The 20431-nt window shown below is 42.1% G+C and overlaps 1 protein-coding gene across 1 annotated transcript in view; it reads left to right on the top strand.

Annotated features, from left to right (window-relative positions):
* IQGAP1 (IQ motif containing GTPase activating protein 1) overlaps window positions 1-15772 on the top strand; it is a 114525-nt gene extending 98753 nt beyond the window's left edge. The window contains 6 exon segments of the mRNA XM_003901391.4: window positions 139-226; window positions 3893-4105; window positions 5076-5242; window positions 7244-7366; window positions 10444-10552; window positions 13554-15772. Of these exon segments, the coding sequence (XP_003901440.2) occupies window positions 139-226; window positions 3893-4105; window positions 5076-5242; window positions 7244-7366; window positions 10444-10552; window positions 13554-13667 (814 nt within the window). The 3' untranslated portion in view covers window positions 13668-15772.
* Window positions 15773-20431: the final 4659 nt, after the last annotated feature.

Genomic DNA, 20431 nt, shown 5'->3' with positions numbered 1-20431 from the left:
TGCCTTGAGTACTGTGTGCTGGCAGCTGCTGCTTGGGACTTCTGTGAGGTACTGTTTGTGCTGCTGCTGCTGCTTCGGTCCACTTGAGAGGAACTAGAACACTGGTAATATTTAAATGCTTCCCCCATCTTGTTTCAGTACAAAACGTTTAATTGTGGATGTCATACGGTTCCAGCCAGGAGAGACCTTGACTGAAATCCTGGAAACACCAGCCACCAGTGAACAGGTAAAATTTAGGGTCTAACATACTCCTTTGTTTGGTAGATAAGCTCTCCCGATAGGCGCATGTCAGAGAAAGGAGGAGAGACACAAATAAGAGTTGGTAACCTAGGGGTGAGCGTGAATGTAACTGGGGGGCAGTGGTAGTTACAGCTCATCTGAGAAAGTTTTTGGTTCCATTGTGTCCATCCAGTATATCCGTCCCTTGGTATCCACAGGGGTTACTTTCCAGCACCCATTCCCCCCACCCCCAGCCAATACCAAAATCCATAGATGTTCAAGTCCCTTATATAAAATGGTGCAGTATTTGGCTGGGCGCGGTGGCTCACGCCTGTAATCCCAGCACTTTGGGAGGCCACGGCGGGCGGATCACAAGGTCAGGAGATCGAGACCATCCTGGCTAACACGTGAAACCCCATCTGTACTAAAAATACAAAAAATTAGCTGGGCGTGGTGGCAGATGCCTGTAGTCCCCCCTACTCAGGAGGCTGAGGCAGGAGAATGGCATGAACCCGGGAGGCGGGGCTTGCAGTGAGCCGAGATCATGCCACTGCACTGCAGCCTAGGTGACAGAGTGAGACTCCGTCTCAAAAATACTAATACTAATAATAAATAAATAAATAAATAAATAAAATGGTATAGTATTTGCATATACTTACACACATTCTCCCATATACTTTAAATCCTCTCTAGACTACTTATACCTACTACAATATAAATGCTATGTAAATAGTTGTTACTGTATTTTTAAAATTTGTACTTTTTTTATTGTTGTTTTTTTTTTTCAAATAGTTTCAGGGTTGGTTGAAACCATTAATGTGTAGGGTTCACTGCAATTTATTGAATATTACATATTTGGAATTCTGTTATGTGCCGTGGTAGATAGAAGGAAAGTACAGAATGTGGCTCCTAAACTCAGTGAACTCGTGATCTTGTTGGGGAATTGTGACATGTATTCCTGAAACAGTGATGAAACCATTCAAAATTAACTATGATACTGACTAAAAAATAATAGAAGTTTCAGGAAAGAGGCCAGTGAAGCAATGCATTAGGAAGGCTTCCTAAAACAAGTGGAACTGGAGCCAGACGTATAAAGGTGGATAGGATTTGGGTGTGCATGTAAGACAAGAGAGGGCATTCGATGCAGGAGAGCGATGTGAACAAAAGTACAAAGGAGGGAAGAGCATGATGCGACCAGACTTCATGTCTAGAATGGAGCTGTGGGTGGAGGCGAGTAGTGAGAAATAAAACATGAGACCAAATTATTTAGAACTCACAAACTAAATGGGAATTTGGCACTGCAGAGATAAGAAATAAAGAGCCTCTATAAGGTTCAAGACCATTTAATGTTAATTAATTCAGCAATGCTATGAGAGCAGATGGTGGTTAAGTTATCTAGGTATGTGATAAGGTCCAGTGGGGTGGGCAGATGGGGGTTGGGACCTGGCATTATGTAGGGTTGGATGAGTCATGTCATATCTAAGACTTTTGTTTCTTTTTTTTTTTTCTTTTTTTTTCTTTTTTTTTCAAATTTGAGACAGAGTCTCACTCTCACCCAGGCTGGCCTGCAGTGGCATGATCTTGGCTCACTGCAACCTCCACCTTCTGGGTTCAAGTGATTCTCCTGCCTCAGCCTCCCACGTAGCCGGACTACAGGTGTGCACCACCATGCCTGGCTGATTTTTGTATTTTTGGTAGAGACAAGGTTTCACCATGTTGGCCAGGCTGATCTCAAAAACTCTTGACCTCAGGTGACCCACCCCCCTTGGCCTCTCAGAGTGCTGGGATTACAGGTATGAAGCACTGTGCCTGGCCAGAAACCTCTGTTTCTCATTTGTCAAATAAGGAAAGTAGGTCAGGCCATTCATTTCCAAATTTTAAGCATGGTAATCTGTTTCATTAAGTGACAACTTACCTAGAAGCCCAGTATATAAAGCAGGTACTCTGCTACTCTGCTAGCCAGGAATAGGGCATCTGAAATCCAGCCCTATAGGACTCTCTGGTGCCTCTGGCAAACTCTTAAGGCTGCAGAGAGAACTATTTGGAAACCATTGTTTTAAATGAAGTCTCAGCTCTCAGTTGCTATGACTGATTACCGATTAGATATGTGTGAAAGGCAAGTAAGGATGTATAAACCAATACTTGAAACATGTTGAACCTAGAAAGAAATTTGAAATGAGGAAGGAGGAGCCCGTCTTTATTGAGAACCTAGTGTGTGTTTGGTGCTCTCACCTCTGTTCTTTCATTTAATCCTTGCAACATTCCCATGAGTCGAGTCTTTTCATCCTTATTTTACAGATGAGGAAACTAAAACCCTTACAGGTTAACTGGCCAAGATCATCAGCTTGTAGTGACAGAACCAGATGCAGATCCAGTTCTGTCTGCTTCCAGAGCTTATGCTCTTAACATTATGTGATGCAGAGTAGTCTCTACTTTAGAAGATAGGGGACTATTGGGAAAGGGAATTGCTCCAGTTAGGGGGAATTACAAGCTTGAAGTATAAGCCATCCCGAATGTAAACATCCCAGTGCAGACAGTGGAGAATATGGCACCAGAGCCATGGTCACAAAGATTTGGGATCTGTCAACACAGAGGCAGTCGTTGAAGTACTGAGAGGAAACAGAGAGAAATGGAAGTACAAAACAATGCATAGAGCAAGAACACAGTGCAGAGAAGATGAGCAAGGTGACAGAAAAGGCATTGGATTTTGGACAGGGTATGGTAATTGGTGATGAGAGCAGTAAAGAAGAAAGTGCTGGAAGAATGAAACAGCAAGTATAGATCATATGTTAGACAGGGACAGACAATGGATGGTGACTGAAGGATGGCAGTACCAAGGGAAAGTGTTTCCCTGTTACTATTGGGGTGTCTGCAGCATGTTTGAAAGCAGAGGCAGTGCTCGAGCATGATTCCGCCAAATGGAAAGTGACAAAGTGACAAAAAGAATTAGCAAAGATTTACTAAGCGTTGCTCTTGTTGTGTTAGTATAGTTATAACATTTATACAGCTATGTTTTTAATAAAATTAAATGGCTTCCATGTCTCAAAATGTGGTAGAGAAAAATGACTTTGTAGCCGGTACAGTCCCGTCTGGGTGATTGTACCTGGAGTCCACCAAAGAAGCCCTAAGCAGTTGTGTGCCTTTTTTTTTTTTTTTTTTTTTTTTGAGACAGAGTCTCGCTCTGTCACCCAGACTGGAGTGCAGTGGCACGATCTCAGCTCACTGCAAGCTCCACCTCCTGGGTTCACGCCATTCTTCCGCCTCAGCCTCCCCCAGTAGCTGGGACTGCAGGCGCCCGCCGTGACGCCTGGCTAATTTTGGTTTTGTATTTTTAGTAGAGACGGGGTTTCACCATGTTAGTCAGGATGGTCTTGAACTCCTGACCTCGTGATCCGCCCACTTCGGCCTCCCAAAGTGCTGGGATTACAGGCATGAGCCACCGCACCTGGCCCAGTTGTGTGATTTTGTAGATATCATCTCTTGTAGGTGGAAAGAAGTGCCTCTGCTTCATGCAGTTTCTCATCTGTTACTTGGCAGGAGTCAGAGTTTGTTTCCTTCTGTTTCGAGGTTGGAGTTTAAGATCTGTATAAGTTCGGGTGCGGATGTGCTATATAAATTCAAGTTTAGGATTAGTGTGGTGAACTTGCTGAGAACTTCTTTTTCCCATCCGTAGGAAGCAGAGCATCAGAGAGCCATGCAGAGACGTGCTATCCGTGATGCCAAAACCCCTGACAAGATGAAAAAGTCAAAATCTGTAAAGGAAGACAGCAACCTCACTCTTCAAGAGAAGAAAGAGAAGATCCAGACAGGTTTAAAGAAGCTAACAGAGCTTGGAACCGTGGACCCAAAGAACAAATACCAGGAACTGATCAACGACATTGCCAGGGTACTGCATTTGGGAGACAGAGGGGAACTGGCCTTGTTCAAAGCTGAGAGGCTCGAGAGACAGTAACTGTCCAGATAACAGCATAGCTTCAGTTCATGGGCAAATTAGTGCCCTCCTCTCTGAGAAACCATATCTGACTCTCCAGCATGAGGGCCTTGCCCGACCTGAGGTGGCTTATTCCATGGCCTAAATTAGTAGGGAGAGGACCTTAACTAGAGCCTCCTATGACCTTAAGGAATTTGTCTTCAGCCTTAAAGAATTCTTCCAGATCTTTTTCATGATTACTGTGAAATATAAATTCACATCAAGCTGATGAAATCCTTGATTTGTATGAATCATCTCAAGCGAGGGGCTTTGGTGAGGACTAAGAGCTTAGGTGTTCTCTGCTGTTGCACTAAGATAATATTATGCACACCTGGGAACTGGTAGTTGATGTATTATAATTCTCTTTTTCTCCCTTTCCCAACAAAATAAATTTAAGAGGTCCAAACCAGCTTTGCAAGTAAATTCTAAAAATGTGTAAGTCTAAATGTAACGCATTTCCCTGCTAGAAGATACAAATGGGGGAAGAAAATTTGAGATCTGAATTTCTCTGTTAATTTGTGAAAACAAATCTCAGCACTTTCGGAGACCAAGGCAGGAGGATCACTTGAGACCCCATCTCTACAAAAGAAAGTTTTTTAATTAGCCAGATATGATGGCATGTGCCTATAAGTCCCGGCTACTCTGGAGGCTGAAGTGGGAGGATCACTTGAGCCTGGGAAGCTGAGGCTACCATGAGCCATGATCTCAACCACTGCACACTCCAGCCTGGGCAACAGAGCAAGATTCTGTCTCAAAAAAATAAAAAAGTATGGAGTCATATTTAAGGCAGAGTTAAGCATTGCTGGGTTCTAGTGTGAAATGATAATCACTCAAGAAGTGCCTGATACCTGTCATTATTTTTCTAACTCTAATAATTATGTCTCAGGATATTCGGAATCAGCGGAGGTACCGACAGAGGAGAAAGGCTGAACTAGTGAAACTGCAACAGACATACGCTGCTCTGAATTCTAAGGCCACCTTTTATGGGGAGCAGGTGGATTACTATAAAAGCTATATCAAAACCTGCCTGGATAACTTAGCCAGCAAGGGCAAGTGAGTATTTTTTCTGTTTTAAAAATTGATGTCAGGGAAAAGAATTAGAGTGAGGAAAAAGCAGAGGCAACTGAAATGACGCTGGAAATTTTTGCTTAAAATACACTGGATCTATTTATCGCATTAGTCTTTTATTTTACCTCTAATCATTTGTATAATTGCCTGTTCCATTTGTTAGTGTATGATATAAATAGTGGGTGGGGGATTTCATGGATGCTTACCGCTAAGTAATGCTTTTGCAAAATATCTTCTTGGGGCCTGTCAAGGTGGCTCACACCTATAATCCCAGCACTTTGGGAGGCTGAGGTGGATGTGTCACTTGAGGTCAGGAGTTCAAGACCAGCCTGGTCAACATGGTGAAACCCCATCTCTACTAAAAATACACAAATTAGGTGGGCATGGTGGCATACGCCTATAGTCCCAGCTACTTGGGAAGCTGAGGCAGGAGAATTACCTGAACCTGGGAGACGGAGGTTGCAGTGAGCCAAGATTGCACCACTACACTCCAGCCTGGGCGACAGAGCCAGACTCTGTCTCAAAAAAAAAAAATCTTCTTGGTGCTAGAAATTAAAATCATGAAAGGAGATCATCTAGTGGTCCCAAAATCACTTAAGGAATATTATGCAAATTTGGATCCCCTTGCTCCTCTGTATTCTTCCTGAGGACAAGATCACAGGCTCTGATTTTCTTCCTGGGTACTGAGGAAAGTCTGATCCAGCTTTCTTGGCACTGGCCGCCAGCTATCAGCATGCCCATTTTACAGGGAGGGAACTGAAAGCCCAGAGACGTGGGTGATAAGAGCAGGTTTTACTTGTAGGGTAGTTTATTATTTATTCCTAACTTTTTATTTTAAGAGTTTTCAAATCTCAGAAAGATGGAATGAATAGAACAGTAAGCACCCATATGCCCTTCACCTAGATTCACCCATTTCTAACATTTTGCCATATATGCTTCCCGTTTCTCTGGCTTGTGCACGTACTCTGTTTTTCTCTTTCTCCCTGGAAGACTCCCTGGGATCAGGCAGGGCTGATGGGAAGGGATGAAAAATAGGCCCACCTAACCCAGCTTGCAGAGCTGACTCCTGTGAGCTTTTGACGTGTTTCCATTGTTCTTTGTGTACTTCCTGACACAAGATGTTTCATGTTCAACCTGTAGTTTCCCCTCCCCGGGCCCAGAATGAACTGTTTTTCCAAGAATCCCTGGTTTCTTTGAATGAAGAATGGTATTTAGAAACCAAGATCTAGAACTGAGTGTGTTCACTGCCAGATTTGTCATGGCCTCCAGGCCTTCTAAGCAGGCAGACCTGGATTCTCATTTTTTTAATGCTGCATATTATTCCATTATACAGATAGATATAACAATTTACTTAAGCAGTTCTCCATTGATGAACATTTGTTTCCAGTTGTTATTATTTTTTAAATTCTGCAGCAAATAATCTCTTGTACATACGTCTTTTGCAGATGTGGGCATGTTTCTGAAGTTACCACTTTTTGCCTTGATTATCCTAATAGCCTCCTAACCTGTTTCTTTTTCCTTATTCTCGTTCATCTGTAATTGCTGTGCTGGCTTAAATGCTTTTAAAAAGTATTTATTTGATATTATTTTTATTTTTTCCCTACACAGCTGAGGGGCTTAGAGTAACTCCTTCGCTGCAGGGATTCAGTACCATTCCCTCAGGCTGGCATATGAAGCTCTCATAGTTACTTGTTAGGAACTGAAGTTCCCAGAAGGACATGGGAGGATTAAGACACTGTTAAATTCATGGGAGTGTTCTCAGATATAATTTAGACTAAAAATAGAAGCAATTTAGTAATCTTTCCCCTGTTTTGCAGAGATATTGCTTAGGCTAATTCTAACATTTGTTTGCCATTTTAGAGTTGGTATGTTACTTATGCTTATGTCTGGAAGTTTGGTGTCTGACCTTGTTTCCTTCAGTTACCAATGATGAAGATTCAGAATAGATGGTTACTTGTAGAAAGTGACATGATGTGATTTTTACAGAGTCTCCAAAAAGCCTAGGGAAATGAAAGGAAAGAAAAGCAAAAAGATTTCTCTGAAATATACAGCAGCAAGACTACATGAAAAAGGAGTTCTTCTGGAAATTGAGGACCTGCAAGTGAATCAGTGAGTCTTTGCTTTTTGTTTTATCAGTTGATTTTTATTTCTACATTTATCACATCTTTGCCTTTTTGTCTTTATTTCTCTTTTCTGGATGGTTACTTTTAATATTTTTTACGTATTTATATATTTTTATGTGTAGAATTAGGCCTCATACTCAGAGTTAATTTGTCATAAAAGAGTTTTTCTTTTCCTTGTTTGTAGAACCTTTGTCTCAGGTCATGTTCACTTCTTTGGGTCTGATCTTAATTTTTCATCATTAAAGCAGGAAGCCACTCCTTGGATTTCTTCTGTTTCTGAACCAAGAATAAATTAAGAGTAACAATAAGAGGAGTTGAGTTTGCTTTATTCCACTTACAGCTAGGAACCAGGCACTTAACCTTCATTTTCTTTTCTGGGAAGTATCAGCTTGCTTTGCACGTGGTTCATGGACCTGACATGTCATCCTCCCGTAGATCCTGGGCCCAGCCTCATTAGCAAGCATTTATTAAGCGTCTGCTCAGTCAGCCCTGTGACCTCAGGCTACTGATCTTTCCCTTCTTGTGTCTGGGGAAAAAAAAAAACTTTTAAAAAAAGAACTTTTACATTTTTCTGATTCTAAAATAATATGTATTCATTATTAAACTTTGAAGATACAGTAAAGCATAAAAAAGAAAACACCTGTAATTTCACAAGCCAGAGATAACCAGGGAAATCATTTTAATGTATTTTTTTTCTATTCACATAAAGATTATCCACAACTCACCCACTTATTTATCTAACTACTTTATATATATATATTTTTTTGTTCTTCTTCTTCTCCCCTTTTTTTTTTTTTTGACGGAGTCTCTCTGTCACCCAAGCTGGAGTATGGTGGCGCGATCTCAGCTCACTGCAACCTTGGCCTCCAGGGTTCAAGCAATTCTCCCACCTCAGCCTCCCAATTAGGTGGGACTACAGGCATGCATCACCACACCCAGCTAAGTTTTTGTATTTTCAGTAGAGATGGGGTTTCACCGTGTTAGCCAGGATGGTCTTGATCTCCTGACCTCGTGATCCTCCCATTTCGGCCTCCCAAAGTGCTGGAATTACAGGCCTTTTTTTGGAGGGGGAACAGTCTCTCTGTGTAGCCTATGCTGGAGTGCAGTGGCATAATCTCGGCTCACTGCAACCTCCAGCTCACTGTAACCTCCGCCTCCCAGGTTCAAGTGATTCTCCTGCCTCAGTCTCCCAAGTAGCTTGGATTACAGGTGCCTGCCACCACATCCAAATAATTTTTGTATTTTTAGTAGAGACAGGGTTTCACCATGTTGGCCAGGCTGGTCTCAAACTCCTGATCTTAAGCTGATCTGCCCTCCTCAGCTTCCCAAAATGCTGGGAGGATTATAGGGATGAGCCATTGCACCCAGCCTAAAATAACTACTTAATATTTTTTAACACAAACTGGGACAATACTGTTTATGGTCATGTATCCAACTTTTTTCTTATAACATTATGCTGTGAGCATTTTTTATATTCATTGAAAGCATCCTTTTTAATGGGTACATAATTTTTAAATTTTTTTCTAGAGAAAGAGTCTTGCTGTGTCACCTAGGCAGGAGTGCACTGGCATGATCACAGCTCACTGCAGCCCTAACCTCCTGGGCTTAAGAGATCCTCCCACCTTAGCCTCCCATGTAGCAGGGACCATAGGCATGTGCCACCATACCCAACTAATTATATTTTGTAGAGACAGGGTTTCACTTTGTTGCCCAGGCTGGTCTTGAACTCCTGGGCTCAAGCAGTCCTCCTGCCTTGGCCTCCCAAAGTGCTGAGATTACAGGCATGAGTCAATATTCCCCTTCTTTTTGTCATTATTTTCCACTACTGTTCAAGTGCCTATCTCTATTTGCCTTTCTTTCTTCTTTTTAATTTGCTTCTATGGGTTTAGAAACTAAATAGCCAACTAAATCTGATAAAATTATTTATCACTTAAGATAAATATCTTTAAGGAATAACCCGTGAGTCATTCCAGTTGAATAAAATGCATGTATGTTTCAGTGCATGGGTTTTTGTGACTTCTCCTTTAACTCTCAGTGACCTTTTTGCATCTTTCATGGTTCTCAGCCCTGTTCGTAATAGGTAAGGTAGCTCCATAGTTGAGTTCTGGAAATCTGGGGTGCTATACTTTGATCACCCAGAGGATGCCTTAATCCCTTCTTTTTTTTTTTTTTTTTGGAGACGGAGTCTTGCTCTGTCACCAGGCTGGACTGCAGTGGCACTATCTCAGCTTACTGCAACCTCTGGCTCCCGGGTTCAATCAATTCTCCTGCCTCATCCTCCTGAGTAGCTGGGACTACAGATGCATGCCACCACACCCAACTAATTTTTGTATTTTTAGTAGAGACGGGATTTTACCATGTTGGCCAGGATGGTCTCGATCTCTTGACCTTGTGATCCACCCGCCTCGGTCTCCCAAAGTGCTGGGATTACAGATGTGAGGCATCGTGCCTGGCTGCATAACCCCTTTTCCTTTTGGCTTCCTAAAATTTCCTGGCAGGTAACATGTTGTGAATGAGTGATAACTTAAATATTTTTAATAATAACAATTTATCTTTGGTAATACTGAGTGTGCTTATGTACACAGCACCTACTCTTTCTAGAAAAACCTCCTCCCTTGGAGCTTTTTTTACTGACCCCCTTTTGTTTATTTACTTCTCCCAGTCCTCAAACATGCATGTATTCAAACACACATACCATCTCCTTCCACCCCAGTTTCCTGTTTTCTCCTTTTATCATTAGGTTTCATTTTTGGCCATGTGGAAGTGAAGAGAATAATGATGTCATCCCTTCACAGGCCACTTGTGGCACTCCTCAGTGGTTCTTCTTTTATAGAATGCAAGTGCTGCAGGTAGAGAGAGGTTGCCATTCCTCTCTCCAAGTCCCAGAGCAGATGGTACTTAGGCATGGCAATCCGTGCTGCTTCAGGTGCAGAAGTACTTTTGACCTGTATTTTCTACCCCTTTTCACCCTCGAAGACTTGATTCATCTCCTTTCCCCATTTCACAGAATATTTTTATATAAGAACATAAAAACCATACCCTTACGATGTTATCTTTCAACAGGTTTAAAAATGTTATCTTTGAAATCAGTCCAACAGAAGAAGTTGGAGACTTTGAAGTGAAAGCCAAATTCATGGGAGTTCAAATGGAGACTTTTATGTTACATTATCAGGTGGGTATGCACCAGCAGTAACCAAAAGCTTTCTGGATGAGATTCTTGTCCAAGTAGGAGAACTAGATAAAGAGGAGACTCATCTGAGGAAAGCTGTCTACATTCAGCAGTGAGCTGGGCTCCACACTGTGGGGAAAGAAGCTGAGTGTTGCAGCATGTCTGGTTTGGTGTGTACACTCTGGAGAGCTTTTGCAGATGTAAATCTTCAGAAAACATTTATCTGAAGCTTCCACTTAGTGCTGCCACTAAATTGAGCTGATACCTTGGACTTGAACAAAATGCATAAGTACACATGCTGACATTGCAAAATTGTAAGTCCACTCAGTAGCTTGAAATTTTTTTCTCATTTTGATTTGATGTAGGTACTTAAAGGTTAGATGCACTTCTGACAAGGTGTGTGTAAAGTTTATGTTTGTAAACCACATCCTATCTTAAATCCAAAAAGAACTCGGGAGTAATTCATTTTTACAGCATAAAGATCCCTAAGTTTTATTTTGAAATATCTGATTTTTACACGTTAAAAAATAGCAGGGCATTGAGAGGATTCCTAGGTGACGTCCAGACTCCTTTAGCTTTGTGTGTGTGGCACCGGTTAGTCTGCTCCTGTCTCCTTTCTTGCACTGCTTCACACAGCCACGCCCTGCCAGCCCGGGCAGGTGCCTTCCTGTGAATGTGCATTTGGACTTCTGCTCATGCTGCCCTCCCTCCCCTCCCCTGCCTTCCAACCCCACCCCTTTTGTTCCTTCATCATTTGTCAAGTACTTCCATGTGTGTACCTCCCCCAGCCAAGCCATAATAGGTGGTTTCCCCTTCGCTTCTGTAGCCTTTGCAGACATCCTCTGTTTACAGTAGGTGTTGACTTACTTCCCCTCTCCCCGCTAAAGCCATAAACTCCTTAAGGACAGGTAGCATTTCTTAGTCATCTTCGTTTCCTTGTCAATGACCACTAGACCATTAAAACATGTTAGCTAAACAAATGTGAAATGATTTTGTGATGCACACAGCTAACTGAAATACTTCCACCAAAAAAAAAAAGGAACCTCATTCCCTCAGTTCACCAAATTGCTATTGTTTTAATTTTAAAATTTTTTTAATTTTATTTATGTGGAGTTATCAGAACATATTTTTATTTTTAAATTTATTAACCAAATTGTGTTAGGCCAACCAGTCTGCCTATGGTAATTTATTAATTTATGTACAAATTCATTAAATGTGGGGTGACTGCCAGGTGTGGGGTATTATGTTAGGCACAGGTGCCAGCAGCCCTCATGGAGCTGCTAGGATTTTTCCAGCAGATGATTGAACTTGTGGGGTCCTTTCTTTTTTTTTTTTTTTTTTTTTTTTTTTTTTTTTTGCGGTTGGGTGGGGGAGTGGCGGAGTCTCACCCTGTCGCCCAGACTGGAGTGTAGTGGTGTGATCTCCACTCACTACAACCTCCACCTCCTGGGTTCAACTGATTGTCCTGCCTCAACCTCCTGAGTGGCTGGGATTACAGGTGCGCACCATCACGCCCGGCTAATTTTTTTTTTTTTTTTTTTGAGACAGAGTTTCGCTCTTATTGCCCAAGCTGGAGTGCAATGGCGCAATCTCGGCTCACTGCAACCTCCACCTCCCGGGTTCAAGTGACTCTCCTGCCTCAGCCTACTGAATAGCTGGGAATACAGGCATGCGCCACCACGCCGGATACCCAGCTAATTTTTGTATTTTTAGTCGAAACAGGGTTTCACCATGTTGGCCAGGCTGGTCTCTAACTCCCCACTTCATGATCCACCTGCCTCAGCCTCCCAAAGTGCTGGGATTACAGTCGTGAGCCACCGCACCCGGCCTTGTGGGGTCCTTTCAAGCCTTTTGACCCTTGCTTTCTCATCACCATTTTTCTAAAGTTTAGAAGTGAGAATGCTCAGATTTCTTAAACTTGTTCAGGACAATGGCGAAAGTAACAGGAAAAGCAAGAGCATTGCAGTCAGATCTGGATTTACCACGTCCATCTCTGTCCTGTGGTGCAAGTCATTTAACATCTCTGAGTCTCGATAGCTCATCTTTAAAGTTAGGATGATCGCACCTCATAAAAATTTTTGTGAAGACTTTTAAAAGATGCTATATAATGTGTTTACACAATACCAAGCACATGGCAGACACCTAATAAAACATCAAGTTCTCTCTTTTCTCCTTGCCTTCAGGATAAAAAGTTTTCTCATGTTACCGGGCGCGGTGGCTCACGCCTGTAATCCCAGCACTTTGGGAGGCCGAGGCGGGCTGATAATGAGGTCAGGAGATCGAGACCATCCTGGCTAACACGGTGAAACCCCGTCTCTACTAAAAATACAAAAAATTAGCCGGGCGTGTGGTGGGCGCCTGTAATCCCAGCCGCTCGGGAGGCTGAGGCGGGAGAATGGCATGGACCCAGGAGGCGGAGCTTGCAGTGAGCTGAGATTGCCCCACTGCACTCCAGCCTGGGTGGCAGAGCGAGATTCCGTCTCAAAAAAAAAAAAAAGAAAGTGTTCTCATGTGGAATAGAAATTAAGAATCTAGCAGATAGTATTGAGGTGACATTACTAGCCTTGTCTCATTTCCCATGCTTAGTATATTTTATCCTAGGTTTAATCTTCACCTTCCAGATTTGTTAAAACTAGTGACCCATAACATGGATGAAATGGGAAAATGTCATTGTGACTTCTGAAATAAAAAGCTTAGGTGTGTGTGGCAACTGAACATGTTTCTTTTTCTTTCCATGTATGATGAATTTTGATATGAACAACATGACTTCCTAACTCCAAATCAACCAGAAGAGCCCCTTGGCCAGTGCGCCCTATTGCTCCAGCTCTCAGGCTGGTTATGCAGTGGGTAGTTTCCTAGCTAGGAACTTTTCTTTCACCCCAGTTCACATCTGGCACACAAGGCAGGCCTCAGTCCATCTGGAGCCCTCCCTACCTTGTGTCCTTTTTCCTTGTTCCACAGACTTGATTAACTGTCAAAATGTTTTGTTTTGTTTTGTTAATAGGACCTGCTGCAGCTACAATATGAAGGAGTTGCAGTCATGAAATTATTCGATAGAGCTAAAGTAAATGTCAACCTCCTGATCTTCCTTCTCAACAAAAAGTTCTACGGGAAGTAATTGATCATTTGCTGCCAGCCCAGAAAGATAAAGGAAAGAAGCACCTCACAGCTCCTTTCTAGGTCCTTCTTGACTCATTGGAAGCAAAGACCTAGCCCACAACAGCGCCTCAGTCTGATACACTCCTGATGCCACATTTTTAACTCCTCTCGCTCTGATGGGACATTTGTTACCCTTTTTTCATAGTGAAATTGTGTTTCAGGCTTAGTCTGACCTTTCTGGATTCTTCATTTTCTTCCATTACTTAGGAAAGAGTGGAAACTCCACTAAAATTTCTCTGTTGCTACAGTCTTAGAAGTTGCATTACTTTATTGTAAGCTTTGGTGTTTGTTTTAATTACCAATAGGGATGGTAGGATTCAAATTTTTGTCATTTAGAAGTGGAAGCCATTAGCACCAATGACATACATACAGGATGCACAACTAAAATGTCATGTTATTAGTAGGTTGTCATTTAAAAGTAAAGTTCCTTTATATTTCTGTCCCATCAGGAAGATGGAAGGATATGGGGAATCATTGGTTATCTGCCATTGTGTTTTTCTTTATGGACAGGAGCTAATGGAAGTGATGGTTGTATGTTCAAAGGAAGCATTTCTAGAAAAAAGGAGATACTGTTTTTAAATTTCATCATCAAACTTGGGCAGTTCTGTTAGTGTAACTCCCCGACTAGTGGATGGGAGAGTCCCATTGATAAAATTCAGCTACTTAGATAAATTTGGAATGGGTTGAGACACCTGCCTGTTTGTGTTAGTGCACAGAGATTGACTTGATTCAAAGAGACAATTCACTCCATCCCTATGGCAGAGGAATGGGTTAGCCCTAGTGTAGAATGTCATTGTTTTTAAAACTGTTTTATATCTTAAGAGTGCCTTATTAAAGTATAGATGTATGTCTTAAAATGTGGGTGATAGGAATTTTAAAGATTTATATAATGCATCAAAAGCCTCAGAATGAGAAAAGGTTTTTTTTAAATTGGTTTATCTGTATATCTGAACTCTTGAAACTTATAGCTAAAACACTAGGATTTATCTGCAGTGTTTCAGAGATAATTCTGCCTTAAATTGTCTAAAACAAAAACAAAACCAGCCAACCTATGTTACACGTGAGATTAAAACCATTTTTTCTCCTTTTTTCTTTTGCTGCCCACATTGTGCCTTTATTTTATGAGCCCCAGTTTTCTGGGCTTAGTTTTTTAAAAAAATCAAGTCTAAACATTGAATTTAGGAAGCTTTTGTTCTTAGATAAAAAGTCATATACTTAAAAAAAAAAAAAAAAAAAACTTTTTCCAGGAAAATATATTGAAATCATGCTGCTGAGCCTCTATTTTCTTTGATGTTTTGGTTCGGTATTCTTTTATAAATTTTTAGCATTTAAAATTCAGTGATGTACATTAAGCCAATAAACTGCTTTAATGAAAAACTATGTGGTGTGTCCCTATTACAAATGCATTTGGAGAATTATTTTTATGGGACTCTACTCAGGTCCATGGTTACAGCCCACAGGGAGGCGTGGAGTGCCTGGAAGGATTCGCCACTACCCAGACCTTGTTTTTTGTTGTATTTTGGAAGACAGGTTTTTTAAATAAACATTTTCCTCAGATTAAAAGATAATGCTGTTAACAACTAGCATTGCCTCAAAAACTGGGGCCAGCCAAAATGTGTCAGCCCTATTTCCTTAAAAGAGGCTATCAATCCCAAAGGCCACATCCAAGACAGGCAATCATGAGCAGAGTTTAGAGCTCCTTTAATAAAATGCGTCAGTTACTTGTAAGGATTGTAGTTCCCTCAACATGACTGCTAATGCAGAATAGTGTAAAATGCACTTCAAGAATGTTGATGGTGATGATGATACAGAATTGTGGCTTTAGTAGCATAGAAGATGCCCCAACAAACTCATGGTGTTGAAACCACGCAGTTCTCATTACTGTTATTTATTAGCTGTAGCATTCTCTGTCTCTTCTCTCTCCTCCTTTGACCTTCTCCTCAACCAGCCATCATGACATTTACCATGAATTTACTTCCTCCCAAGAGTTTGGACTGCCCATCAGATTGTTGCTGCACACAGTTGCCTTTGTATCTCTGTATGAAATAAAAGGTCATTTGTTCATGTTTGTGTTTTTCTCAGTTTCATTGTTAACAGTTTGCTAAACACCTTGACTAGAGTGAGATGTAACAGTTAAAACCACAACAGCAAACAACCCCTTTTAAAGGAGAAAACAAGTCCACCATCAAATCACTGAATGTCTCAAAGTGATTTTTAATATGTGAATTTGTGACTTTAGCCTTTTTAATGAATATGCTTAAGTTATCTTCACCATAAAAAGAAGGGGGTTGTGGGAAGCAAACATTACATGTCACTTAACTCTGATTGACAAACGGTAGAAAGTTTAAAATTGCAACAGCATTTAACCTTTGTTGACCTGAGCACATAGAGTGTGCCCCTTACGGGATTTCTATGTTACATGCAAGTCACCAGAAAAGAGTAGGGGATGTTGAGTGTGGAAAAAGTAAACCACAGCAGTAATAAAAGAAAAGGGGCCGGCGTGGTGGCTCACGCCTGTAATCTCAGCACTTTGGGAGGCCGAGGCGGGCAGATCACCTGAGGTCAGGAGTTTTAGGACCAGCCTGGCCAACGTGACGAAACCCCTACTAAAAATACAAAAATTAGCTGGGTGTGGTGGCGTGTGCCTGTAATCCCAGCTACTCAGGAGGCTGAGGTAAGAGAATCGCTGGAAGCTGGAGGTGGAGGTTGCAGTGAGCCAAGATCACAGCACTGCTCTCCAGCCTGGGAGACAGAGCGAGACTCCATCTCAAAAAAAAAAAAAAGGCTTCCTTGTTAGAGGGCCGCCTTATTTAAACATATACACATGCACATAAGCATCCTATTGTGTTGGTAAACTGTGGCCAGACTATATTGGAAAATTAATGACAGGTTGAAAAAAGGGGAGAAACGGAATAATTCTAAAATAGGGAAAATGAAAAATTGGAGGTAATGATTTGTGCGAGTGGCTGGAGATGACCCCATGCACCTCTGAGGAAGAGTGAGGGGAAGAGCATGGCTCTCCTGGTGGGACTCTGGAAGGTGCCCTTCTGAGCCCCACATTTCTCATTCTGAAATGGAAAGGATGCTGTCTAGTAGCTTTGTTATTGAAACCTGAAATATTTTAATAACATGCTCTATATTGTACTGCAAAGAAATCAAAGGAGTTAGAAAAGTGCTTATCAGGACCGGGTGTGGTGGCTCACGCCTGTAATCCCAGCACTTTGGGAGGCCAAGGCGGGTGGATCAGAAGGTCAGGAGATCGATCGAGACCATCCTGGCCAACACGGTGAAAACCCGTCTCTACTAAAAATACAAAAAACATTAGCTGGGCGTGGTGGCGCATGCCTGTAGTCCCAGCTACTCAGGAGACTGAGGCAGAATTGTTTGAACCTGGGAGGCGGAGGCTGCAGTGAGCCGAGATCTCGCCACTGCACTCCAGCCTGGGCGACAGAACGATACTCTGTCTCAAAAAAAAAAAAAAAAAAAAAAAAAAGTGTTTATCGGCCGGGCGCGGTGGCTCACGCCTGTAAATCCCAGCACTTTGGGAGGCCGAGGCGGGCGGATCACGAGGTCAGGAGATGGAGACCATCCTGGCCAACATGGTGAAACCCCATCTCTACTAAAAATACAAAAAATGAGCCGGGCGTAGTGGCGGGTGCCTGTAGTCCCAGCTACTCGGGAGGCTGAGGCAGAAGAATGGCGTGAACCCGGGAGGTGGAGCTTGCAGTGAGCCGAGATCGCGCCTGTAATCCCAGCACTTTGGGAGGCCAAGGCGGGTGGATCGCTCGAGATCAGAAGTTGGAGACAAGCCTGGCCAACATGTTGAAACCCTGTTTCTACCAAAGATACAAAAATTAACCCGGCATGGTGGCACGCACCTGTAGTCCCAACTACTTAGGAGACTGAGGCAGAAGGATTGCTTGAGCCTGGGAGGTTGAGACTGCGGTAAGTCATGATTGCACCACTGCACTCCATCCTGCTTAACAGCAACACCCTGTCTCACAAAAAAAAAAAAAAAAAAAAAAAAAGAAAAAAGAAAAAGAAAAAGAAAGAAAGGAAAAAGGAAAAAAAAAATCAGAGTAGGAAAGTAAGATGGAACGTGGAGCAATGGCGGAGTGAATGCCATGGAGTCCCAGCTGCTGCTGGTGGTGCCACTGCACCAACAGGGAGGGAGCCGGGGTCGTCACAGCCCTGCTGCTCATTCTTTTGCCTGTGTATCCCTGAAAATAATTTGGGAAAACGTATACATCCCTTCACACATTTTAAGTTTGACAAATGCATTTTTAATGTTTAAATCATAGAGTACCTGCTAGCATGTGAATTTCAAGATAAAAATTACATCATAAAAATATCGAATGGAACCCACCTTCATTCATTTTTAAAGGTACATGAACAAAGCTCTTAGTTGGAAATTTATTTTTTATTTTATTTTATTTATTTTTTTGAGACAGAAGTCTTGCTCTGTCGCCCAGGCTGGAGGGCAGTGGCGTGATCTCGGCTCACTACAACCTCTGCCTCCCGGGTTCAAGTGATTCTCCTGCCTCAGTCTCCTGAGTAGCTGGGACTACAGGCGGCTGCCACCATGCCCGGCTAATTTTTTATGTTTTTAGTAGAGGCGGTATTTCGCCATGTTAGCCAGGCTGGTCTCGAATTCCTGACCTCAAGTGATCTGCCCACCTCAGCCTCCCAAAATGCTGGGATTACAGGTGTGAGCCACTATGCCTGGCCCTGGAAATTTAAAATCTTCACAAATTTAACGGTTTTTGTTTTTGTTTTTTGCTACTCTGCTTCCTTCAGAATTTCATCCTAGTGAAATATTTTAAAGGATATCTTATCTTTGTTATCTGTAACAAAAATAAAAATTTGTTTTCTGTGACCATAAGCCTATTAACCCAATCCAGAAAAACGTCTTGCATAGTTACAGTTTTAGTGCATAGTAATTTTTTTTTTTTTTTTTTTTTGAGTTGGAGTCTTGCTCTGTTGCCCAGGCTGGAGTACAATGGTGCAATCTCGGCTTACCACAACCTCCGCCTGCCAGGTTCAAGCAATTGTCCTGCCTCAGCCACCCGAGTATCTGGGATTACAGGAGCCTTTCACCATGCCCGGCTAATTTTTGTATTTTTAGTAGAGACAAGGTTTCACCATATTGGCCAGGCTGGTCTCAAACTCCTGACCTCGTGATCCGCCCACCTCGGCCTCCCAAAGTGCTGGGATTACAGGCGTGAGCCACTGCACCCGGCCCAGTAATGTAATATTTCATCTTGACAATTCTAAAAGATATTCGAAATGCATTTCTTTTTTTTGTTATTTTGTCATAAGTGTCTAATGAAATGCATTTATTGATAAGACAAATGAAGGTCTTTTAAAATGAAGGTTTAAAAACATTGTAGATAAATATTCTTGCTAGAATGAGATGGGGCTCATGACCAATTCTATTTCTATTTTTCATTTTTATAACTGTAAGCTCCAAGAAACATCGAGGTGTTTTGTTATAGCAATGTCACCCATTTCTTAGGACTCCTTAGTTACTAATCCAAAAAAAATTCAATGATTTATAATAAGTTATAACATGAATAGGTTCTCCAACTTTGTTGAAAGCAAAAATTTTTTAAAAAGATAATTACCTAATTTGGAGAATTTATTATGCATGCAAACATTAGGTTATTCACTTTCTCAGGACTTGGGAAGTAGACCAGGGGCTTTACCAAGACTTTTAAAGAAACTCAATTATGGCCGGGCGCGGTGGCTCAAGCCTGTAGAGATGGAGTCTCACTCTGGCGCCAGGCTGGAGTGCAGTGGCGCAATCTCGACTCACTGCAATCTCTGCCTCCTGGGTTCAAGCAGTTCTCCTGCCTCAGCCTCCAGAGTTGCTGGGATTACAGATGCATGCCACCACACCCAGCTAATTTTTGTATTTTTAGTAGAGATGGTGTTTCACCATGTTGGCCAGGATAGTCTCGATCTCCTGACCGCGTGATCTGCCCGCCTCGGCCTCCCAAAGTGCTGGGATTACAGGCGTGAGCCACCGTGCCCGGCCTATACTTATAACTCTTTAACTTAAAGACAGCTTATTTAATCCAATCTGTTAATGTGCTTGGGAAAACAGAAATATTTTAATACTCCTTTGGTACTATAATTTTTTAACTTTTATTGCAGGGAACTTTCAACATATACGTGGGGAATAATGTAATGAGCACCCATGTGTCCACTATCCAGCCCAACAATTATCAACACACAGTTAAGCTTATTTCACCTCTACCTCTGCCCAAACCCTCTTGGGTTATTTTGACAAAACCCAGGTATAGTGTCATTTCAACCATAAATACTTCAGTATGTGTCTCTAACACAGTTTTTTTTTTTTTTTTTTTATCACAGAAGATATTTGGCTGTTTGGAAATGTTTTTAATTGGCCTGACGAAAGAGGTGCTACTGGCATCTAGTGGGTAGAGGCAAGGGATGCCACCTGACATCTTTCAGTGCAACAGGACAGCCCACCACAACCAAGAATGATCCAGCCTCAAATATTAATAATGCCTGGGGTGAGACGCCTCTCTTACAGATAAGGACTTTAAAAAAATCCCCATCCCATCATCATACCTAACAAATTATTTTAAAATATCAAACAGTTGGCCGGGCGCGGTGGCTCAAGCCTGTAATCCCAGCACTTTGGGAGGCCGAGGCGGGTGGATCGAGGTCAGGAGATCCCGAGACTGTCCTGGCTAA

The sequence above is a fragment of the Papio anubis genome, chromosome 7, assembly GCF_008728515.1.
Source record: "Papio anubis isolate 15944 chromosome 7, Panubis1.0, whole genome shotgun sequence".
Taxonomy (NCBI): domain Eukaryota; kingdom Metazoa; phylum Chordata; class Mammalia; order Primates; family Cercopithecidae; genus Papio; species Papio anubis.
The sequence above is the reverse complement of the archived record's forward strand: the minus strand, read 5'-3'. Positions and strand labels throughout refer to the sequence as shown.